Source organism: Asterias rubens, chromosome 21, assembly GCF_902459465.1.
Source record: "Asterias rubens chromosome 21, eAstRub1.3, whole genome shotgun sequence".
NCBI classification, from domain to species: domain Eukaryota; kingdom Metazoa; phylum Echinodermata; class Asteroidea; order Forcipulatida; family Asteriidae; genus Asterias; species Asterias rubens.
The window spans coordinates 12099874-12124836 of NC_047082.1; the positions used below are offsets into that span (position 1 = coordinate 12099874).

The following is a 24963-nucleotide window of genomic DNA, read 5'->3' on the forward strand; positions in this document are numbered from 1 at the left end:
AATATCCTACCCTACATACGGTTAATTTGGTCAGACATTTTGTTAAGTGCGAAGTATCAAGGTAAAGTTAAAGGAGGGCAGACAAACGCTGCACTTGGGATTTTAATATGTATGCAAAGAAGATACTTCGGGAGATGCAAAACGCACATGTTATAAAACACCCCCATCTCATTAACCCTTCCCGGAAGGTGCGTACTGGCAAGACATGATTAATTTGGTTCATAAAAATTATCAGACGGGTTAAGGTTCTCCACTACAAACTCGGACAAAGTTTTGTAAAAAAAAAAAAAAAAAAAAAAAAAAAAGGTGGGGGGGTGTTTGGGCGTTTGGGCAAATTTTTATATCAAAATTTGCTTTGTCGGTAAGTTTAGGTTGTTCCTATAAACAAGAAGCTAATAGGCAGGGTAGCCTGTGAGGAAGTGGTAAATTAATTTATGTGAATTGATATGGATAACTATGGTGGTAATAAAATGATGTGATTGTATATAAAGAAGTAAATTAATTTGGTACCTTCTTGGCAACTCGCTGGAAGTGGGAACCTCATTGACCCGGAGTTTTCTCCAGTCAATGAGTGCATTTATAATTATAATAATTGTAAATGGTCTGGTACCTTCTTTGGCAAATCGCCGAGAAGTGGGAACCTTTGCGGAGTGGAAATTTACCGTTCGCAGAGTGTAATTGGGAACCTTTGCGGATTGGAAATTTACCGTTCGCAGAGTGTAATTGGGAACCTTTGCGGACTGGCTGCGAAGTGTATTTATAATTGGAACTGGTATACTTCTTTATGAGTGGATATCACTGGATGGAATTAAATAAAGGGAAATCCCTTATATTATTATGAATTGGCGTTTTACCACGGATCCCAGAGTACTGAATAAATTAACTCTTGGCAGAGTTCACTACAACAACAAATCCTTGTGTCTGTGTATATTTATCAGGTGGTAATATAGATTTAACATAATATCTTGAAATTCAAGATGGCGGCTTAACCAAATTAGTAACAAGTAAAGTAAATATGTTAATGGAATCCTAGGTATCATAAACATTGGTATAGCCACCATTTTTACTGTTCTACATTGCTCAGAAGTTGAGATACAGGCCAAAATATAATTCAAAATGGCGGCCATTTTGAAATTCAAAATGGCGGTTGAAGACGCCATACAAAAATGGTACCTTTTTTTTTGAAATCAGCACCCCCAAATTGACAAAGTTAGCCAATAAAATCCGTGTTGGCACGAAAATCCAGCTGGAATACATAGTGACCCGTACTAATTGCATTTGCTTGTTATATATTATTCACTATACCTTCTGTTTAGACTAAGCAAGTCTCGTGCGTGTTTGAACTTCCGGGACCATTATGGTCACAACCCTAAGGAGTTTTACACTCTAAGCAAACAAAGAAATCATTTCAACAGTATGTTAGTATGTCGACATCCCGAGACAAATTATCACACGAAAACGACATCCTACTTTTAGGATGTCGACATCTAAAGAGATATCACAGCAACTGTCAGCAAGTATTTATACTTCCTTATTATATTTCATTATAACGTTCTAGGATAACGCCAGTATTTCATAATAATAATAAAGGAGTCTTGTCATATGCGCCAGGTCTGTCACAGGTGACACTCCTGGCGCAGGAACCCTAACAAAGCTTACAACTGTAGCCAGGGATCGAACCCAAATTACGATACAACCTAGGACTGGGCAATCAAGGGATCACAGAGGATGCTTCTCATTTCAGATATGAATTTAATTTTTGATTAGCATTTCCTGCGTTACAAAGGATGCTTGTTATAGAAGTCCTTGCCTGCCTGCTCGGTATTGCAGTTTCTGTATATGGAATACAAAATACCGCGATGATTGGTATGGACGGCCGAATGTTAGCAAACGCAAACCCCAAATTCAACCCTTTCTGCAAACTTTCATTTAAAAAAAAAAAAAAAAAAAAAAAACTCTCATGATTGGTTGCTTTGTTTCCATCACATTTAACACGGTTTGTTATTATTTCTGGACTATCGTTACACACTGTGGCCGTCTGTTTTTTTTTTTTGCATTTATGGCTTTCCATAGTTTTCAAACTCGGTTCAGCAAAAGTAAGGGCTGTGACGTTTCTGTAAAAAGATCTGTACTTGTACGCGTTTTGCCATAATGTATCCACAGTCATGGCGGCAACAGCAGCAGTCACCAGACAAGCAACGACATGGGGCAATTCAAGGTGCCGTTCGGTACGATGTACTTCGATTCTCGCTCAAATGCTTTTGTTCGTCGTGGTCATCTCTTCAGCGTTATTAGTCTTCCATAAGGTAACGGGTGTTTTAAATTTACAGTGAAACCATTATTCGTTCAAAATGTTCACACAAATTGCTGTTCAACATTTCCACAAACTTCGACAAACTAAGACTCATATTATTACTAGCTTCACTGGTACTTTACAATTTGATGAGCTTAGGTTACATTATTAAAAAATCCTATACGTTTTTTGGGGGGACAAACCCCTCCTCGACATTTGTTTTGAACATTCATTATTAAATAATATAGCTTAAAGCCATGAGACGCTAACGACGTCTATTTTGCATCCATAAGAACCTATATACGTGTCACAAACAGTATACCACAACTAGGTCGCTGTATACTGCTTTAAGGCACTGTACACTATTGGTAATTAGTAAAACAATTGTTAGCATACACTTACTTGGTAATGAGCAATGCAGAGCTGCTGGTAGTATAAAACATTGTGAGAAACGGTTCTCACTGAAGTAACGTAGTTTTGGCTACAACCAAAATGTGAGAGATAAGTGCTCAAAGCGGAAGTGACAAGAACATCTAAATTCCACTAAAAAGTGAATTTTGGAAGTCCACTTAAAGGGTGTATGTACTTTTTGTAGGACAAAAACATACAATGTCCACAGATTTACACTAAACTTACACACTTTGAAAATAATGATTGTAGAAAGCTTCCCTGTTTTGAGAAATTAGTAAAACAATGTCCTGAAAATAATTTTCGTCTCAGTGATCATGAGACGAAAATTATTTAAAGCCATTGGACCCTTTCGGTAAACAGTGTTGTCCAAGGCCCACACTTTGTGTACCACAACTTCTATATCAAATAACAAACCTGTGAAAATTTAGGCTCAATCGGTCATCGGAGTCGGGAGAAAACAAAGGAAAAACCCACCCTTGTTTCCACGCGTTTCGCCGTGTCATGACATGTGTTTAAAACAAATCCGTAATTCTCGTTAACGTTTTGCTGTTTTCTTAAAAGGTAAAGCATTTCATGGAATAGTATTTCAAGAGAAATCTTTCACCATTGCCTTCTGTAAACCCTGTAAGTTATTTGTAAATCTGTGAACTTTTATTTTTTTTTCTGAACCGAAAGGGTCCAATGGCTTTAAAGGAACGATACAAAATTGGTAAGAAACAAAAATCGTGAAGATCACAGATTTACATAAAACTTACACGGTCTAATGATGATGATAGTAGAAAACATCCCTCTGAAATGTCATATTTGATTAGAAATAAATAATCTTACTTCGCGTTTGGAGTTTATCGCTCAGTGAGCGTTTTATTCATTTTTATTTTGGCATCGATGCAATGCAAAATTTGTAATCGGTTTTTCACTATTCTCTCGTGACCCAGATGGCCGATCGATCCCAAACTCCTACAGGTTTGTAAGTTTATGTATATGGTTAATTTAAAGTCACCTTGTAGTTATTATCTTCAAATTCTATGCACTGCATCTGTCCTTCATTATTATATTGATCGATACTTGTTTCCAAGTATATGCTTAAATTGTTATTGTGGACATGAAAATAAATGTTCATTGAATTGAATTGAATTGAATTGAATTGACTTGAATTACATAAAGTGCTTACACTGCAAGCAACTGTTTTGTTAGCAAAAACCAATTGTATAATGTTCCTTTAAGCATGTAAAAACGTATTTTCATGACATTGTTTTACTCATTTTTAAAAAGCTACAGCACCTCAGCAACTAATATTTTAAGGTACGATTTCTACAATCATTATCTTCAAACGGTGTAAGTTTAATGTAAATCTGTGGACATTGTGTTTTGTGTTACAAAAAGTACCCAAATCCTTTAAGACCCTCTCTACTACTAACATGTTTAGCAATGAATGTAGTGATAATGTGTCTAATGTAAAGCCTGTTGTTTGTTATGGTAATTTTAATTGGATCTTATTCGATTGTTATAAATCAAAATCCAGTCACATGTCACAATGGCTCTCTTATAGGAGAGTTGAGCCAATGAGCACGGGGAGAGTTGAACATAGAAAATAGCCATGGTAAAGAATAATATTTACAAATTCTTTAAGAAAATTGTATCGAATAGTTTTAAAATGCCAGTTTGAATCAAAGTATTATTACAATTATGAGTACATTTCACTTATACCATGGATAAACCAATTTCAAAAATTAATTTTCTGATTTCAAAAGTCAAATGGATTATTATGGTGGTTCAACTTACACACACTGGTGGCTCAACTGACCCATATAGTCCGGGGAGAGTTAAGCCACTATGCCATTTTTTTCAAGCATCTCCACTATGAAAAAACAATAGGAGTTGGTTCAATTATTATGTTATACTTACAGTAAGTAAGTCAACACTCTAAAGCTTTACTTAAAACATTTTAGTTATAGGGAATCCTACACTTCATCTCTGCAGAATGGTGGAACAAAATAATAATGCAAAAATGGCTCAACTCTCCCGCAGCCCCCTATAAAACATGCATGGAATTAACTTTTTCCCCCTTACTAAATAACTGTGACTCGGAAGACTTCAAACATAATGCCAATGGCTACATACAATTCGATGCTCCAAACTACTCGGCCATGAACACCCACCCTTCTTATGATTTTGTTTATAGGGCTTTCCATACCAGAATGAACCATTTCTTTCAAAGCCTATTCAGCCTATCATCAACTTAAACAGAGTCTTGAAGCAAAACCTACGGGTGACTAGTGCCCTCCACTCGACCTACAGCCTCACAAATAGGGAGCTTCACGTTGGCGACACGGCACATTTTATCATCCAAGCGAAAGATGCCGAAGGGAGGAACCAAGTCACTGGTGGCGATTTCTGGTTTCCAGTTCTAACAACGGACGTTGGTGCATACCCGGCCAAGGGAGGGCGCACTGCTGGAAAGGTTGTGGATCACAAAAATGGATCTTACAGTGTGTTCTTTTACGCAGGATGGGAAGGGACTGCATATGTTCATGTGAAGCTAGCCGCATCGAGCAAGGCTACAAAATGGCTTCAACAAAAATACTGGCCACATGAGAAACGTGTGTTCTGGGAAGGGGAGTTTTCGAGCAACATCGCATCTGAACGGACGCTGTGTTACCTTCTCAGGAACGTGACGTCACCAAACTTGTGTAGGATTGACTACAACCCAACTGCCATGGGGTTGACGGTTTTTTACTGTGAAAAGCCACGAATATTAAGTTGCAATGATATCCAAGCAGTGTATTTAAATCCTAAACTCATTGACGAAAGGACCACTCAACTACTTTCAGACGACAAAGAGTTATTCGATAAGTATGTTTTTCATTAAATTGACACGTTGCCTTGGATCGGGCGAGTTGGTCTCTGAAAAGCGTTTAGTAGGCCCTACCGTTTGTTATTAAATGAATATGGTTAGAAAGATGTTTTAAAAGTAGAATATAATGATCCACACGGCTGTGCCTCATTGTTCGGTCATCCTTATACGTTGTGAACTATACACGGCACTCTAATTTGTGGAGTCAAATTCAAAATGGCCGACCGTGTTAGTTCGCAAAGTAAAAGGAAAACAACGCAATTTTGAGGCATATTCGTGCTGATTATCAAATTATATTTGAAATTAATCCTTTGAACCATGTCAAGTTCAAGTTTGTGTATTAGTCCACAGTATCAAGATCAGTCTATGATACATACATATGCAATACCAAAATTATTACTACAATCTACAAAATAGAATGTAGAGATTCAAGCTATAAACTTACACAGATATTGCAACAAACGGTTTCAAACGCTTTTCTATAGACCAACTCACCCGATCAGCGTTTCCTTCAAGCTAGTAAACATTGATGACAATTAATTACCTAATTCAGGGCCACTGTGAATCAGAATCTGATGTTGACATGATCCAGAAAACTACAAAAACTTACACAGAGGATAAATACATTTGTTAACCGGTATCTGGGTCAGCATGATAAAAAAAATGTGTCAGCCTCCGTAAACCCAGAATCTGGTCGTTCCGATAGTGGGTTTTTAGAGTGCACGACGCAGCACCCGTTTATAATACACAACATTACGATGTCCATTCGAGACAATGAGAACTTACATTTTTCTTCCATAAAAGCTTTTATTTTCTAGTTCGACTCGTTTTTTTTTTAGCAGAAGCTGCTTCCTTGGTATAGCAGGGCCCAATTTCATAAACCCTGTAAGCACAACAACTCGTTAAGCACAGTTACAGTATAAGGTTACCAGCCCAAAATACATTAAGATTGCATTGCTGTGGCTGGTCCCCGACTCAAGTTTTCCTTAGCAAAGGAATTTGTGAAGCAGTAATTTCTGCTTAATAGGTTTATGATGTTGGCCCCAGATCTATCAGCTTTCATTTGTTCATTTAAACCATAATACATTTGTTTTCTTGTAGTAAGCACTTCTTGGCTGTAGTTACACATGGACCTGCCTCTGTTGCTATTTCTGGTGAGTATTAGTATCGGAACTAGTATTGGTATTAACATAGTATTATAGGCATACGACAGCAACATCAACAACCAACAAAAATAATACCTGCAGCTGTGCAGCAGCAAAAGCAGCTGCAGCAGCAGCAACATCAGCAGCAGCAGCAGCAGCAGCCGCAGCAGCAGCAGCAGCAGCAGCAGCAGTAGTAGCAGCAGCAACAACAGCAGCAGCAGCAGCAACAGCAGCAGCAGCAACAACAGCAGCAGCAGCATCAGCAGCAGCAGTAGTAGCAGCAGCAGCAGCAGCAGTGTCCACTGCCTTTAATGACTTTAAAGTTGATCGAAGCAATTACCGTTTTGAAAGTTCATTTTGTACTTTCACAACAGAAACAAACTTCGTTAATCAAAGCAAAGCACCTATCTGCAAGCCAGCCGACCAACGCCTTGTAAACGATGGATTCTGGCTCAACGATAACTGGCACAACCTCCAGTGTAAAGTTCGTAGATGGGATGACGTTCGAGCTGTAAAGAATTGTCTCCGTCATAAACACGTGTTCATTCACGGAGATTCAAATGTGAGGATTTGGTACAGCGTCCTTATGAAGAAAATGGGTTTACCATGGGAACATTTAGGAAAAGGTACAACCGCGTTTATAATGCATGATTATTTAAAAACTGACGACATAGAGATGAGTTTTTATTTCCACCCCCGTGTCGTTACGAAAAGAAAACTAACACTAAAGACAACTCGTTACGAGGTTGATGTACTTGATAACATACCAAGCGTTTCTTGTGGCAAGTACATCATCGTGCTGTGCCCATGGGGACATTTCACACAGTGGACTACTGAAAGCTACGCCGAGCGCACGCAACTCCTCAAAGAGGCGGTTGTACGGTTCCGGGAGCGATGCCCTGACGTCCCTATCGTGATCAAGGGTGTGCACCCGAGAGAACATGGCTCGCTCCTCGGAAGGGTCTATGCTAGTGACTATACCATATGGAAATTAGGAGTAATATTGAGGAACACATTTCGTGGTACTGGGGTGTTTTACTACGACGTCTGGCAAATGAACTTAGCTTACGGGACACAAAATATTCACATGCCTTTACCTGTCATCAATGAAGAGATTAACTGGTTTTTATCGTACGTTTGTAAATGAATTCAAATAGTATCGACCAGATTTCCTAAAAAAAAAACTTTGAGCGGCATTTTTGAGTATAAGTTGGTAACTAGTTGATAACTAGTTTGCCTTATTCTGAGTCCGAAAATGATAGATACCAAGGCAAATGTGCAAATAAGTTTGTATGCTAACTAGTACTTTGAGTAATTACCAATATTGTAAAGTGCCTTTAAAACTACTACGTTAAAACTACTATAATAGTTCAAACTACTTGCCATGCCAATTTTGGTATTTAGAGAAAATGTATTTACTTTTTCTTATAAACGATAGAGGCTGCTATTATAAGATAGATACAACGAAAGGTAAGCTGTCGATAAGATTGCAAAAATAATAGTGTCACAAGCAAATTTCCATTGTGTTTCTATTGGTCGTGACCTCAGACCAATCAAAACAAACCCAGCTACGGTAGCCTTTGGTCACTCTGCATTTATATCCAATGACATCATTGTATCCAATGGAATCACTGGATCTGAGTAGCAGGTACCTGTCTTTATACTTGCTAATAAAGACAAGAGCCCAGTCTACATCACTCTCTACCTTCGCATTCATCCAAACTGCACCACAGTAAGAATCATGAACTCTTTGTAAAGATTCGATGTAAGACTGAACGTCCCCCCAAAACAGTGCAATATAATTTAAATCCGCCTTCTCGTGCCTGCAATGCGTATAGTAAACACACGTGCAAAGTACATGTACGTCCAAGTCGTGAGTTGGTACATTTCTAAAAGTGTTTTTCTGCATTCAGCAGCAATACACCTGGTCGGCATTGCCGGAAAAAACAATATTTTTTTTTTTTTTAAACGTACAAACTCACGACTTTTTCCGTACATGTACTTTGCAATTGTGTTTACTCTACGCATTACAGGCAAAGTCTGCCTCGATTTACGTCACGAACAGCGCCCTCGTGTGTCGGGGTCAACTCTTAAATTTGTAAATAACATAAGAACTGATTTTTTAAAACCTTAGTTAGCTGTTTAATCACATTCCACTCATCAAAACACATATATTAGTGACAAAAGCTTTATTTTGAAAAAATACCACTTCCAGGTGACTTTAATAAACATAATTGTTGTCATGAAAAGGGGTTATTTTTTATAATCATTTTCATGCAGATTAGATAATAATGTTGTTTCAAGATTCCAAGTGGATTTTTAAATTTATTTGTATGATGTAAAGCAAAGTTTATAACTTTCCTTTACACATGACATTAATATTAGCTTATTCTGGTTGTCATTGCTTTCATCGATGTATATTTTGGTAGTCCCAATTTTGAGGCGGTTTTGTTTCAAACTTCTGTTGCTTCCACAACAGATTTTTAATCACAACTTTGTTAATCTTGTTTTTTAACAATGGTGTTTAATATTAGTTATTGTTTTTCTTGTAGAAATGTGTTTATTTGTTATCTCTTGGTAATTTGATTGCAAATCAGCCTTTGGTTGCGATGATCTTTGATTTGAATAAACCATCTCGAATCAAATGAAAAAAGAAGAACTCGCAGCACCCACAAACATTGTCTCCGCATCAATCTAAACTAGACTGTTCCACGGTATTTCACATGTGGAATCCCTGCAGTGCTGATGTTCTAGAGGGCCCATAAAGAGCCAAGAGCCAAGCAACTGAAGCCTTTTATAAAGGCATCCGAAATAAGACAATGTGTGTGTTTTTCCTCATTATTTTCGATGAGCAATTGAGTCCAGATGTTCATAGCTTTGTCATTTTGTGCATTTGTTGGGATACACGTCTTTGGATATTGGTCTTTCACAATTACCAAAGGTGTCCAGTGCCTTTGAAACAAGTAGAATAACCATCCTCTTTGCTAATTGTGATTATTTAGAATAATTTCCAATAATAAAACATTCTTATTAATTTAGAAATTGGTACTTATGATTTCGTTAACAAGGATAACTCCACAACTTATTAAAAGGTCCATGTACTTTGTGTTTAAAAAAAAAAACCGCAATGTCCACAGATTTACATTAAACTTACACAGTTTAAAGATAATGATAGTAGAAAGCTTCCGTGAAAATATTACTTTTTTTACGAAAAATGAGTAAAACAATGTCATTAAAGTAATTTTCGTCTCGGTGATCATGAGACGATAATTTTAGCATGTAAAAAACGTATTTTTATGACATTGTTTTACTCATTGCTCAAAAACTACAGCATCCCAGCAAGGTAATATTTTAAGGTACGCTTTCTACTATCATTATCTGACGGTGTTAGCTTTAAGGCAGTGGACACTATTACTCCAAATAATTATCAGCATAAAACCTCACTTGGTAACGAGTAATGGTGAGAGGTTGATAGTATATAAAACACTGTGAGAAACGGCTCCCTCTGAAGTGACGTAGTTTTCAAGAAAGAAGTATTTTTCACGAATTGATTTCGAGACCTCAGAATTAGATTTTTAGGTCTCGAAATCAAGCCTCTGAAAGCACACAACTTCGTGTGACAAGGGTGTTTCATAGTTAACTCGCAACCTCGACGACCAATGAGCTCAAGTTTTCACAGGTTTATTATTTTATGCACATGTTGAGATATCACCTAGCGAGAAGACTGGTCTTTGACAATTACCAATAGTGTTCAGTGTAAATCTGTGGATATTGTGTTTTTTTGTTACAAGAAGTGCCAAAATCATTTGAGCATCAGCCTCTCCAGCGGAATAGCAGCCTGTGCAATAACAAAATCAACCAAACAACGATTTTACAAAGTCCCCTTTTCAAAGGACTTGTAGCCTATACATTGATTCTTGAAGGAGTGATTAAATTGTTATCATTCTTCGGATGGGACGTTAAGCCGTTGGTCCCATGTGTTGTGTAACGCATGTAAAAGAACCCAGTGCACTTATCGAACAGAGAAGGGGTTCGCCCGGTGTTCCTGGTTGTGGCTGCTTAATGTGCCGTAGCACCTTGTAAACCCTTATAAGTAACAATACAAAATGTAGTAATATTCATGACAAAATCCTAAGAGTATTTTTGAAAGGCGTGGCTTTAAAAAATGGCTTTAATTTTTTTTATTCATGTCACTTAAAAGTAAATCCCCAAGAGAATGGGTAAAGTCTAATTTTTTAATATAAACTCCGGGGAACTGGCAATTCTAAATTGGCTCACACTTTTTCTCTGAAAGACTAAGCGGCAAGCAACCATTGGCACGGAGGAAAGGCATTGGTGACATGCAGTTATGAAACAAAAGCTGCGCCATTTTAGAGTGGCATGACGTATACAGAGTTTGGTAAATTGACCCTTGAATTAAACTAATAGTAGTCTATTAATTCCCTTTCACATGTGAAGTTTGCGCTTCGCTTACTAATCAGAGTAAGCTTCGTTTCTGGAGCCACAGAGGAAGGGACCTCAGTGGTCTTAAATTAAATAAACTCACGGTAAAATGCACACTTTCAAGTAGAATCACTTCGTTCCTAGGCAACAGCAGCACGTAAACAACGCACTCCGTATTTAATGTTTGTTTAGGGGGCGTTCGTTTAGCTTCCCTGGGTCGACCCCGGTTTTTTTTTTTCCCAGGACGAACGTGGGTAATTATCTGCACACGTTCGTCCTGTGAAAAGAAACCCCGTCACACACCGGGGTCGACCCAGGGAAGCTAAACGAACGCACCCAAAGTTGGCCATAGGAACGTTCTTTAGGGTGCGTGAGATTTAGCTTCCCTGGGTCGACCCTGGTCTGCCCCCTGTGCGTTCGAATAAATTTGATGTCATTCCAGAGGCTCACCCGGGTCAGCTTCCAGTGCCTTGCTTGTGGAGTGGGTCACTTTGGGGCTGTCCCCAGGTGTGCATGAGTGATCGTACTATTAGCTCTTGTCATCCCAGGGGCTCAGCCAAGTGAGCACCGCGGGGTCGACACAATTATTAAGCTAATCGAACGCACCCATAATTTCACTACGTTGAGGTTACAATCCATCAAGTTTGCTTTGCGCCCTCATCGTCAGGTGTCTTAATATTGTGTAGTGGGTCAATAAATTACGGACCAATACTTGCAATAATTAAATCAAACTCGCGGTTAAATGCGTACTTCCAGACATAAATAAATTGGTCCTTGAAGTACTACTCTATTATTGGCCTATCACAAAGGAAGTTTGCGCTTGGCGTACTACTCAGGCAAGTAGCTTCGCCTGGAGCAACAAGTCTGAATAGTATACTTGAAGAAAGGACCTAGAGTAGTCTTTCTCGTGGTAAAACGCACACAAGTCAAAACACTTCGTTTCTAGGCAACAGCAGCACGTAAACAACGCACTCCGTATTCAGAGTTTGTTAAATGGTTATTTCCCTAAATAATCTTATTATTGAATACGTACGGAAGGGACCTCATCAATACAGAGGTCTTATATTAAATCAATTCATGGTTAATTGCACACTTTCAGCCCAAAACAAAATTAATTGGCTTCTTAGCAACAACAGCGGGTAAACAATTTCACCATTATCCCATTAATTTTCAGGTCAATAAGCCGACACTTCACTTGTTGCGTATAACCGTTGGTATCGTCTTTGTATCAGCACACAGAAGCCTTTTTACAAGCAGAGAGTTGAGTTCAAAATCGCAGTATTGACTTCGTTGAAGAATTATTTCTTCTTATTTTTCCTTGTGTCCGTCTTGGCTACTCCTGAAGCGGTGTGTCCTCCTGGACGGTTGTCGTCTCAAGACTCATGCAACAGAATTATATTCCGTTTCATAGTAAAGCACTATAGTCAATCAGTGTACAAGTAACTGTACGGAAAACTTGTTCTTTCGTCTCCAAGCAACCGCTCGTTGTTTACTCACGGATCTGTCAAATGATGCTCTTATAAAACACCAGGCAAACAGTTTAGGCCTATTTTATTTTGAAAAAAAAATTGACTTTGTCAGAGTACGAACTTTACTTTTGTACACGAGCAAGATTCACTACAAAAGTTGTTGAACTTTTGCACCAAAATGTCACCATCTAGTTTTAGCGAGATGATCGTTGTTTTGTTGGTGATGGTCAGCATCTTACGGGCACTCCATGCAGCGTGTCCTCCCGGCTGGTTGACTTGGCAAGACTCCTGCTACATCTTACTGCCTCAGAAGATGAATTGGTTCGATGCTTCGAAAGCTTGTGACCGGCCCGGGGTCAGTCTTGTTTCCACAAACTCAACGGAAGAACACAACTTTTTATGGGGAAACATGACTAAATGGATGACAGAATTTGGCGCCATAAGTAGAAGTGATCTGCAGCTGTGGATCAACTGCTACCGCGATAGCAACAAGCAGCCATTTATATGCTCAGGTTATGATGGAATTTTGAGTTTCAGAAATTGGGACGACGGCGAACCATCAGACCTATTTAACGAGGAGTGCGCAAGAATGGCAAAGAGCATCGGAGGGAGATGGGCAGACGGTTATTGTGATTCCAAATATTTTGTCGCTTGTGAAATGTCGGCTTTTGCGTACGGATGCCGTCAGTCAAGCCGCCGTTACAAACACATACCACAGCAGTGTCTGCTCAACCATCAGATCAAGAGCTATCCGGTCAAGGAGTCCATTGGGTGTGGTCAGGCATGCTGGGCGGAGCCTCTCTGCCGCTCCTTCAATCTCTTGAAGCAAGATGGCATCAAGCCGATCTGTCAGCTCAACCATGCCAGTCGCATGGATGCTGACGGCACTGATATCAAGTACGAGGAGAACTGTTACTTGTATGAGCCGTAGATGGTCAGATCATCGCGACGCATCACGTCTTGAAACTGCTTCAATGAGAATTGTTATACTCTGTGTACAAATTGTGAAGTTTGATTGGTCGAGAACCAATCACGTGCCGTGCAACAAATACGCATGTTACATGGCTCGACGGGCCGGGTAACATGAAAAGTGATGTACACCGGTGTACATCATCTTGATCGTTCCCGGCGTTGGTCGATTTCGCGCTGTGTACGAAACAGCCGCGGGTTCGAGGGAATAGTTTCTTGTTCTTCTGCTTATTAAACAATGAATAGTCCGTCGTAATAATGTTTAAAGATGACAACAGAACTTCGAGAAGAGGAATAACAACTATACAAAGGTATAACACCCTCGAGGGGAAATGGCACCCTCGGCTTCGCCTCGGGTTCCACTCCCCCCCCCCCCGAGTGTACAAAACTCCATGGACCCCGTCACAGCGTGCAACATTATTGTATACTGAATGCGTATGTAAAATAATATTGTAAACTGAGCACTTGTTTTCACTTTGTAATTTAGACGATTTCTTAATTTGACCGTATTAGATAAAAATATACCTTTTACTTGAAATAGTTATTTTAAGCAGGAGTTCACGATGTCTTTAAGAACCGACATGTGACTGCCGCTTGGAATTCACTGCCGCTTGACCTCAGAAATCAGAACAATCTTTCAATATTCAAACGATAGCTCAAGCTCAAGACCCAACTCTTCAAACGAGCATTTCAAATCATGGACGTTTGACTTTGACTTTCCGAACCGGCGCCCTTGAATGGGATTTTTTTGGTCAGATACTGTGCGCTTTATAAGTGCTGTATAATATTAATATTATTGTAGTCATGTAGGTCTGTGTTTATACGTCATAAAACTATGTGGATTTTGTAGGCAAGAACAATGAAGTATAATTTTGCTATCAGTCATTGACCTCGATGCAACATGAATATTTCGATCCTGAGTTGTACAGGAAATCCCAGTTGCTTTTTGGGTGTCTTTGTCTTTTGTTCTGCTCATTTTCATGCGTTCGAATTAAAGCTGTTTTGCCTCTCCAGTAGGTACTGCGTTTCAAATTTAGAATTCGGCCATTCAATTTCGTTTTGCGTCAAATCAAATTCCTTTAGCTCTCTGTTAAATTTAGCGTATCGCCATTTTTTTTTCGTGTCAAACACGCCTTAAGAAGCGTCTGCGAATTTGAATGCTGCTTTGATGAATTGCTAAATTGAATTATTATTTTGTTACATCGAATGACGCAACATTACATGTTGACTAATTTTCAAACGAATTCGAATGACCCTTTTCAGTAGCATTCGATTTCGTGCGAAATATAATAGGCTGGTGGTTAAATTGGCTGCTCATTTGCCAAAATTGGCCGAGAAAACCTATACTAGATAGGAGAATCGTCATGGGGGTCACTGTTACATAAACCAAATGCATCACGCTGCAAGTTACCAACATGCAAATAGGCAGTTTGTAGAATTAACCTGCGTTGAATTAAGTTAAAGGCAGCGGATACTTTTGGTAATTAATCAAAACAATTGTTAGCATAAAATCTACTTGGAAACGAGTAGTGGGGAGAGAGGTTGATAGTATAAAACATTGTGAGAAATGGCTCCCTCTGAAGTAACGTAGTTTTCGAGAGAGCTTTCCACGAATTTGATTTCGAGACCTCAGAATTAGATTGTTAGGTCTCGAAATCAAGCCTCTGAAAGCACACAACTTCGTGAGACAAGGGTGTTTCATAATATAGTTATCTCGCAACTTCGAGGACCTATTGAGCTCAAGTTTTCACAGGTTTGTCATTTTATGCATATGGTGAGATACACCAAGTGAGAAGACCGGTCTTTGACAATAACCAATAGTGACCAGTGTCTATAAAATTCCGTCGTCCCTGACTGCTAAAAAATACACTTGAGAAACATATTTAAAGTTTGAATGGCCAAGGTAGGTACGTTTACCTGTTAGATTTTTTACATCATGGACTGGTCCGCTGCCGTAGTGGAATTTCCCATTGACTAGTCGACACAAACGAGTCTTAGGCTGTCGTGTAAGAACTAAAATAAATGTGATACACAGTATTGGATACACGATCTTAAAGATACTGGACACTATTGGTAATTATCAAAGACCAGTCTTCTCAATTGGTGTATCCCAACATAAGCATAAAATAACAAACTTGTGAAAATTTTAGCTCAATATTGGTCACCGAAGTTGCGAGAAAATGATGAAAGAAAAAACACCTTGTTGGACGAATTAGTGTGCTTTCAGATAGGACTAAAAGACTACAAAATCTGTGCTATTTCAGGGGAGCCGTTTCTCACAATGTTTAATACTATAGGTTTTCTCAGCCAATTTCGGAAAAAGAGCAGCCAACTTAACCATCAAGCTAATCTATTTCGCGCGAAATCGAATGCTACTGAAAAGGGTCATTCGATTTCGTTTTATGAATAGTCAAATGTAATGTTGCGTCATTCGATTTAACAAAATAATTATTCAATTTAACAATTCATCAAAGCAGCATTCAAATTCGCAGTCGCTTCTGAAGGCATGTGTGTCTCGAAAAGGAATGACGCTACGCTAAATTGAACAGAGTGCTATAGGAATTTGACTCGACTCAAAACGAAATTGAATGGCCGAATTCTGAATTTGAAACGCAGTAGCAACTGGAGAGTCAAAACAGCTTTAATTAGAACGTATGGAAATGAAATTGGCTGCTCATTCGCCGAATTTGAAAACCTATATCAACAGCTCTCTAATGCTCGTTACCAAGTCAGTTTTTATGTTAATATTTGTTTTGAGGATTTACCAAACAACATTTGCCTGTAAATTAGCATTTTGTGTGATTTTACTATACAATCTATATCAATATCGACTCCTAAATATAGGTTTTCCCGGCCAATTTCAGCAAAAATCCATTCATTTTAACTCCTGGCTCAATCAATTTCGTTTTGAAAATGAATGCACTTTGAATCAGCATTCGAGAGTCAAAAGGAGTTATTCAATTTCAACAGTTAAGCATTCACTGGTCAACTTACATTATTCAATTTCATCAGGCCGCAAGACTCATTCAATTTCGTTAAAGCCAGCAGCTACAGCTGGTCAACCATTCATTTTCATTAATGGGCAAACATTTTCCAAAATGTTTGCATTCAAATTAAAATTCTTCGTTAGGCCTATGTGCTTATGCTCATTCGTTGCTGCCTATGTTGGACAAATAACTCATGAAAAATGCGTCAGATGGTATAACCCTAGCCAGACCTACATGCCAAGATGTCTTGCACGTCAGATCATTGAAGGTTAAAGAAGAAGAAGATGGAGACAAACATAACCCAGAAAAATAACACAAATATAACAAAATGTATAACAAACAAAGAAAGAACCTGTGAAAAACAGGTAAACATTGAGTTTAACTAATTTGTAAATTTGAGAACGAACCCTTATAGGTTTCAGCTTTGTGTTTCCGTAAACAAAACTTGTTAACAAAGAAAATAACCCGTGTAAAAAAAAAAAAAACACAAAAAAAAAACCCCAGGATAACACTAAGTTTAACTTATTTGTCAATTTGAGAACAAACCCTCATGGTTTTAAGCTTTGTGTTTCCCTCAAAAAAGACTCGTTAGTTTATTGTTTGACAAGTTCTGGACATAGCAAAAACAAAGACAACAAGGCTAAAAAAAAAAAAAAAATTTTATCGGATATAGGCTTTAACTTTTAGGGTAACAAGGCAAAGCAAAAGGAACAATTATTACACTTAAGAAAACAAAATGAACATGGAAACACCTAGGAAAACATCTGTGTTAGTAAAGGAGCTCTAACTTCCAGTTTACTCATGACATAAAGCCATTATAAGGCATTTTTAATTTGAATGCAAAGAAGTTGAAATTCGTTGCACATAACTAAAAAAGAAATCTCAAACTAGCAGCAAAACCATGTTTGCTTCGGTGGGTCTTAATTTGAATACATCAATTGCAAATAGGTAGTAGAAATTCAACTTAAGAATTGTTAGAGTGTGGTCTTGAATACCTATAAATGAAGTAGAATGACTGAAGCGAATCTGAACGATCAAAATGTAATCATGGGTGCACGAAAACGAAATTGAATGCTTTAAGAGCTAAAAAGAAACCCTAGTTTGAGAGGATTATGGGAAACTGCTTGAACTTGAATGCATGTTAATGAAAATGAAAGATTTTTTGCTGAAATTGGCCGGGAAAACCTATATTTTGTAAATTATTTAAAATAGATTGTTTTTTTTCACAAAAATCGTGAATATTTACATAATTATGATGTATAAACCGCTACTCTATACCGCTTGAGGAAGCATGTTGAATTTAAGGTGTTTTTAAAACTGTTTAAATTTGTTCAATCCTTGCTGTTTCTGTTCGATTAATTTAGCTTACTGAGTTAAATAACAGTTTAAGTTTCTTGCAAAGTTCAGTATTTTTAAGTGAGTTGAACGACACTTTAGTCTTGACGTCATAGGTCAGAGGGCACCATGTAATTTATACCCCGTAGTTTTCTGGGTGCTTTATGACAACTATAGCTCACACTCTGTGTAATGTCTGGGGTGTAGGTTTTGTTTCATTTTCGGTTTCTTTAAGGTTAAATCGAACGCAAAATACATACTGAGATTTTCTTTATTGTTGAGCTGTTATTGTCTTAAAATGGCGCTGATCAGTTTAAGAATCCCGAAGTTGGTGTGTTTGTCCATGTTTGTCGTGAATGCGGTTTGTCAAACTGAGACTAGCATCATCGATTCAGCAAGATGTGTGTGTCAACCACAACTCACTATTAACCATCCCGCGAACACTGGAGGTGACTTGAACTGCACCAATGTTACTGTGGAGCTTAAAGACATGAAAACACAGTTGGCAGAGTTGCAAGAAACAGTGTCTGCCTTGGTTGGCTCTGCGGAAGGTAAGTGTAGGTAGCGTTATAGACATTTATCACGCTGTCACCATCTTGGTCATGTCTTGCGCAAACATGGCACCAGACTATTACTTCGTCCAGCCTCAGTTTGGTTAAAATGAGTTGGAATGGAGTAAAATCAAGATGGCCACACCGTGATAAAGGTCTACAGGGTTGCACGAAAAGCGGGACACTCCTCGAAGCAGTGTCAACTCGAAGTTGCCGTAGATCTGCTCGTATCGGCCCCATCACAGGCTCAACTTGGGTTTGGAATTATATGGGGATTACGACCCATAATTATGGTTTACGTATAAGGGTCATTCCATGTCAGACCAACGCCCTTTTTTAACTCATGTCTTCCGATTTTGATAAAAAATGATGTGCTTGTAGGTCCTAATGAGCAATGAATGCACACCAATTTTTAGCCCGATCGGACTTACCGTGTGGTCAGGGCAGAAACCACTAAAATCTGACGTTTTTAGGGTAAAATACCACCTTTTTGGTAGAAATTGGCCGGGAAAACCTATATTTTGTAAATTATTTAAAATAGATTGTTTTTTTTCACAAAAATCGTGAATATTTACATAATTATGATGTATAAACCGCTACTCTATACCGCTTGAGGAAGCATGTTGAATTTAAGGTGTTTTTAAAACTGTTTAAATTTGTTCAATCCTTGCTGTTTCTGTTCGATTAATTTAGCTTACTGAGTTAAATAACAGTTTAAGTTTCTTGCAAAGTTCAGTATTTTTAAGTGAGTTGAACGACACTTTAGTCTTGACGTCATAGGTCAGAGGGCACCATGTAATTTATACCCCGTAGTTTTCTGGGTGCTTTATGACAACTATAGCTCACACTCTGTGTAATGTCTGGGGTGTAGGTTTTGTTTCATTTTCGGTTTCTTTAAGGTTAAATCGAACGCAAAATACATACTGAGATTTTCTTTATTGTTGAGCTGTTATTGTCTTAAAATGGCGCTGATCAGTTTAAGAATCCCGAAGTTGGTGTGTTTGTCCATGTTTGTCGTGAATGCGATTTTGATAAAAAATGATGTGCTTGTAGGTCCTAATGAGCAATGAATGCACACCAATTTTTAGCCCGATCGGACTTACCGTGTGGTCAGGGCAGAAACCACTAAAATCTGACGTTTTTAGGGTAAAATACCACCTTTTTGGTAGAAATATGTCATAACCATGTCAACACATCACACATATGCAAATTTGGTATCAAAATAATGAGAATTGCATGCCGAAATCAATTCTTTTGTCAAAAATAAATTTTCTCAAATGTAAGTCACTGTAATCTTTATTATGTTATCGTGACCTTTGACCCAGTTTTGAAAATAATGTATCATTCCAAGAAACAGTTGGGCTCTTCAAAATTTACAACTTTATTACTATTTTTGTACAAGTCACCATGATCTTTATAATGTTATCGTGACATTTGACCCAATTTTTGAAACAATGCACCATTCCAAAAATCAACAAAATAAAAATCACTTGATAGAGCATGTCTTCCTCTATCAGAATCAACCAAGAAACAACTGGTCTCTTCAAAATTTACAATTTTATGACTATTTGTGTACAGTTGTTAGGTTACAAATTAGTCAATTTATATTAAATCATAATAAATCCACCAACAAAACTCACTCTTCTGTTTTTAAAGTTACTTAAATTCTTCATGGTTTGCGATTTTTGTCCTGTTGACGGCTGATGTGGTTTAACCAGAATCAGAATTTAAATTATCAGCAGTGACGCACCCAGGATTTATTATTTTTGGGGGTGGGCCATATTTTCCCCAAATATTTCTTTCGAAGATTGTAAAACAAAAAATCAAAACAAATCAAACAAACAAATTGAATACCTTGGAGGGCTGGGATCAATCCCCTAGACTCATTGTCCCCCCCTTCGGGTGCACCACTGTGATTATTAGTGATCTCAGTATAGAGATTACATCAAAGTTGAGATGGAGAAGCTGCCTGCCTTTCTTCAGTAGATCACAAACGTATGCAGTCTTGCTTTAACCCCCTGTGATGAATCTTGAACAACAAATTAATGCATAATAACTTTCTGAGAAATCCTCAAGAACGATTTGTTTACCATGCTGCAACTCTGACTTCAGTGCCCATTTTAATAGAGCTGCTCAGCAGCAGATTTTGTGCTAACTGTGCGATTTCCATTTCATAGCGGCGCTAACCGTATATAGCCCACAAAAGGCATGCTAACCTTCCGATGAAGTCAGAGTTGCAGCATGGTGACATTTTTTTTACCATCTTGGAAAGAATTTTGTTTGGGAAATATGCCCCCCCCCCCCTCAACCCACAACCCAAACTAAATCCTGGGTGCGTCACTGCTGGTATCTTAAAATATGATTCTGGTTAGACCACATCAGCCCTCAACATAAAAAAATCCCAAACATTTACAGTTTGGAAAGTTTTTTATTATTTTTTATTTATAAAGTAAAGTTTATAAGTAGTCTTAAAGTTGTAAATTTTGAAGAGCCCAACTGTTTCTTAGTGGATTCTGATAGAAGAAGACATGCTCTATCAAGTGATTTTTATTTTGTTGATTTTTGGAATGATACATTATTTTAAAATATGGGTCAAAGGTCACGATAACATATTAAGATTACAGTAACCTACATTTCTGAAAATTTATTTTTAACAAAAGAATTGATTTGAGCATGCAATTCTCATCATTTTGATACCAAATTTGCATATATGTGATAAAAATTGACATGGTTATGACATATTTTTACCAAAAAGGCGGTATTTTACCCTAAAAATGTCAGATTTTAGTGGTTTCTGCCCTGACCACATGGTAAGTCGGATCGGGCTAAAAATTGGTGTGCATTCATTGCTCATTAGGACCTACAAGCACAGCAATTTTTATCAAAATTGGAAGACATGAGGTAAACAAGTGTGTTGGTCTGACATGGAATGACCCATAACTACTTTTAACATTGTCCATTTTTCTTTTAAAATGAATGAAATTAAAGGAACACGTTGCCTTGGATCGGTCGAGTTGGTCTTTGAAAAGCGTTTGTAACCGTTTTTTATAAAATGCAAATGGGTAGAAAGATAAGTAAAAAGTAGAAAACAATGATCCACACAAACATGCTTTGAAATTGCACGGTTTTCCTTTTACCTCTGCGACTAACACGGTCGGCCAATTATGGGAGTCAAATTTGACTCCAATAAATGGCCGACCGTGTTCGCACAGTAAAAGGAAAACCACGCAATTTCGAGGCAAACTTGTGTGGATCATTGTATTCTGCTTTTAAAACATCTTTCTAACCATATGCATTTTATTAAAAAAATGGTTACAAACGCTTTTTATTTACCAACTCGTCCGATCCAAGGCAACGTGTTCCTTTAAAGGAACATTACAGAATTGGTTTTGCCAGCAAAAAAGTTGCTGGCAGTGTAGTAATCCACCATATACATAAACTGACAAACCTTTAGAAGTCCGAGATCGATCGGCTATATCTGGGTCACGAGAGAACGTTCCACTGAAAAACCGATTACAAATTTGCATTGCATCGATATGCGAAAACAAAAAATGAACAAAACGCTCCCTGAGCGATAAACTCCAAACGCGAAATTATATTATTTACTTCACATCAAAAATATGAAATTTCAGACAGACATATCAAGGGATGTTTTCCACTATCATCATCATTAGACCATGTAAGTTTTATGTAAATATGTGATCTTCATGATTGTCTTCCCTACCAATTTTGTAACGTTCCTTGAACTCCGTGCATGGAGGTCAAGGAGGTTTTTGAACTTCCGGTTTCAACTACACTCCAAGATTATCATAAACATGTTGACACGGGGTGTCACGTCAGTCAATTATGATATTTTCATAAAACTCGAGAGTCATCTAAAGACGACTAATTGATGGGGAAAGGGTTTGTTAAAACTACAAATTAATTGATTAAAGTAAATTTTAAGTTTTGTTTAGGATTAGTGTACAGAAAAACTTCCAATGCGTGATAGAGGCCGACTATCACCGAAATACCGCGTTCACCACTTGTTTAAATTAGTACTTACAGTCAAGCTAAGGGGTTAAGACTTGCTATTTTTTCGAGTTTTAAGAATGTCACAATATGCTTTTTTATATACCGCGAAGTATTTTATAATGGATTATTTAACTATCCATGGTAGAATTACATGTTTCGTTACAGTTAATTCGGCCTTACTCCCGAAGGATTGTTCAGATGCGCTGACAATGGATGTAACAGAGAGTGGAGTCTATGCAATTCAACCTCTAGACTCCGGTCGACCCTTCAATGTCTACTGTGATATGGACACTGACGGTGGGGGATGGACGGTGAGTTGGATTTCTGTCAACTTTATTCAATCATGTTTGGCTTGTAGCTGGGTTTTTTTTCAGTACCTGGATGGGAGGCCCGCTTGACCACTTTTTTCTTTTTTGTTTTCTTTTCTTCATAACTTTTTTTTTTAGTCTGTTTTCAAGGCGTTTTCAAAAACATTTCACTTTCGGTTAGCTGGTCTCTTCTACAGTCATCATTATTCAAAGGTTCCTTTTTCCTGAACCCCATCAGCCATTTTGACAATCTATATAACACCATATGAAAGGGCTTCACGTACTTTTAATTACGTCGTCACGTTACGTCCAACCGAACACCGTGTTTTTGTAATAAACAAAAACTCTATATGTCTATGTTTATAGCTGTTTACTTTTTTTGTACATGAGCAATTCATAAATACTCTGATATATCTAACAGGTGTTCCAGAGGCGGAAGGACGGCAGTGTAGACTTCTTCTTGAATTTTGTCAATTACAGCCGGGGCTTCGGTGATCTTGAAGGTGAATTTTGGCTCGGCAACGAGTTCTTGCACCGTCTGACTAGAGAGGGCGTTCATGAACTACGCGTTGATCTCTCAGATTTTTATGATAACCATCGGTACGCCAAGCATGGGCTGTTTCGTGTCGGTGACGTCAGTGACAGCTACAGGTTGACAGTGCGGAGTTATTCAGGAAACGCAGGTAGATACAAAAATTTTGTTGTTTTTCTTAAAAACCTTAATTTACCTTCCTTCCCTTTCCTCTTGATTAATTTGTTTGCAACAAAAAATTGTATAATAAAGTTACAAAACATAACAAGAACTTCCATGTAGAACTTTGATGAATTCTAATTCGTGTTTTAATGGAACTTGACAAGAAACAGGCAACGAAGTAAAATGAATTAAGGTTTATCTGACTTCAATTTGGTTCGTTTTATATATAACATTATAATCGTTATTTGTTTTAGGTGATTCGATGGACAATCAAAATGACCAGCAGTTTACTACTAAAGACCTCGACAACGATGTAAACCCTGACGAGAACTGTGCCCGTAAGTTCCACGGCGCTTGGTGGTACAAAAGCTGCCACGAGTCTAATCTTAACGGGGCGTATCTTCGTGGGACCGGGGCTGCATATGGTCGGGGAGTTAATTGGTATCATTGGCGTGGGTACGAGTACTCACTAAAAACCTCAGAAATGAAAATCAGATCGACTCCATAGTAAGTTGATCCTGTTTGAGCATTGTGTTATAATCCATTTGGATTACGGCAAATGTCATTTATTTCAGGCGGCTAGTTCATAATAAACACTCACAATGGTGTTCAACTAAAGGCATGCTGGACACCTTTGGTACTTATATGTCAAAGACCATTCTTCTCACTAGGTGTATGTCAACATATGCATTCTAAAAATAACAAACCTATGGAAATTTGATCTCAATTGGTCGTCGAAGTTGCGAGAGAATAATGGAAGAAAAAAAACACCCTTAAGTTGTGTACTTTCAGTTGCCTTGCTCAATTCAAATCAATTAAATGTTTTAGCGAGAAATTATACTTTTCTCAAAAACTACTATACTTCAGAGGGAGCCGTTTCTTACAATGTTTTTTACAATCAACCGCTCCCCATTTCTTGTTACCAAATAAGTTTTTATGCTAACACTTATTTTGAGTAATAACCAATAGTGTCCAGTGCCTTAAAATCTGAAATGTCATCAAATACGAAGATTATACCAGTCAATCGAACCAGACCAAATTGCCTCGCGTTGCCAGAGGCTTGCGTACATCACTTCAAAACCGCTGAAACCACTGATACTGATTTCAATTGAAATTACTTTTAACAACCTGCACCAACATTATTATAGCAACATAAATACGCAAATCGTTGCCTGCATGTATAATAGACTTGACCACGTAATCCCATTACATTTTTTTCAGGATGGGTTCACAGCAAACTTGATTGGTTGAGTAATGCACTCTTTTCAATGCAGTGTGTAGCGTGCTTCGAGGTCGATTTAGGCAAATCGCCAAATGTCACTTGCAAATATTAATTTGTAAATTACCTTTGCTCGCTTATTTAGCTGCTACTGTGCTTAAAGAAAAATATAATTGATATTCAATATCCTTTGAAAGTGATATAACATAAAGGGCGGGAACCTAGACAAGTTTGTTGGACGACCGTAAACAAAACCCAACATAACTGTTAT

The 24963-nt window shown here is 37.9% G+C and overlaps 3 protein-coding genes across 3 annotated transcripts; all 3 read left to right on the forward strand.

Moving 5' to 3' along the window:
- Positions 1-2165: 2165 nt before the first annotated feature.
- On the forward strand, positions 2166-8575 carry LOC117304827 (NXPE family member 4-like). The gene is made up of 4 exons (XM_033789442.1): positions 2166-2306; positions 4887-5557; positions 6660-6712; positions 7078-8575. Exons 1-4 carry the CDS (start codon positions 2166-2168, stop codon positions 7848-7850), a joined length of 1638 nt encoding a protein of 545 aa, XP_033645333.1. The 3' UTR covers positions 7851-8575.
- Positions 8576-12793: 4218 nt separating this feature from the next.
- Positions 12794-13546, forward strand: LOC117304828 (snaclec convulxin subunit alpha-like). Its single transcript, XM_033789443.1, has one exon. The coding sequence runs from the start codon at positions 12794-12796 to the stop codon at positions 13544-13546; it is 753 nt and encodes a 250-aa protein (XP_033645334.1).
- Positions 13547-18045: 4499 nt separating this feature from the next.
- Positions 18046-24171, forward strand: LOC117304483 (ficolin-2-like). Its single transcript, XM_033788973.1, has 4 exons — positions 18046-18457; positions 22637-22782; positions 23201-23462; positions 23728-24171. The coding sequence occupies exons 1-4, from the start codon at positions 18205-18207 to the stop codon at positions 23979-23981; spliced, it is 915 nt and encodes a 304-aa protein (XP_033644864.1). The 5' UTR covers positions 18046-18204; the 3' UTR covers positions 23982-24171.
- The last annotated feature ends 792 nt before the right edge of the window (positions 24172-24963 follow it).

Coding starts and splice junctions, on each gene's coding strand:
- LOC117304828 (XM_033789443.1), top strand. CDS start 12,794: ATGTCACCATCTAGTTTTAGCGAGATGATCGTTGTTTTGTTGGTGATG.
- LOC117304827 (XM_033789442.1), top strand. CDS start 2,166: ATGGCGGCAACAGCAGCAGTCACCAGACAAGCAACGACATGGGGCAAT. Junction 2,307..4,886: donor CGTTATTAGTCTTCCATAAG/GTAACGGGTGTT, acceptor TTTTGTTTATAG/GGCTTTCCATACCAGAATGA. Junction 6,713..7,077: donor TGCCTCTGTTGCTATTTCTG/GTGAGTATTAGT, acceptor CTTTCACAACAG/AAACAAACTTCGTTAATCAA.
- LOC117304483 (XM_033788973.1), top strand. CDS start 18,205: ATGGCGCTGATCAGTTTAAGAATCCCGAAGTTGGTGTGTTTGTCCATG. Junction 18,458..22,636: donor CTTGGTTGGCTCTGCGGAAG/GTAAGTGTAGGT, acceptor GTTTCGTTACAG/TTAATTCGGCCTTACTCCCG. Junction 22,783..23,200: donor CTGACGGTGGGGGATGGACG/GTGAGTTGGATT, acceptor TATATCTAACAG/GTGTTCCAGAGGCGGAAGGA.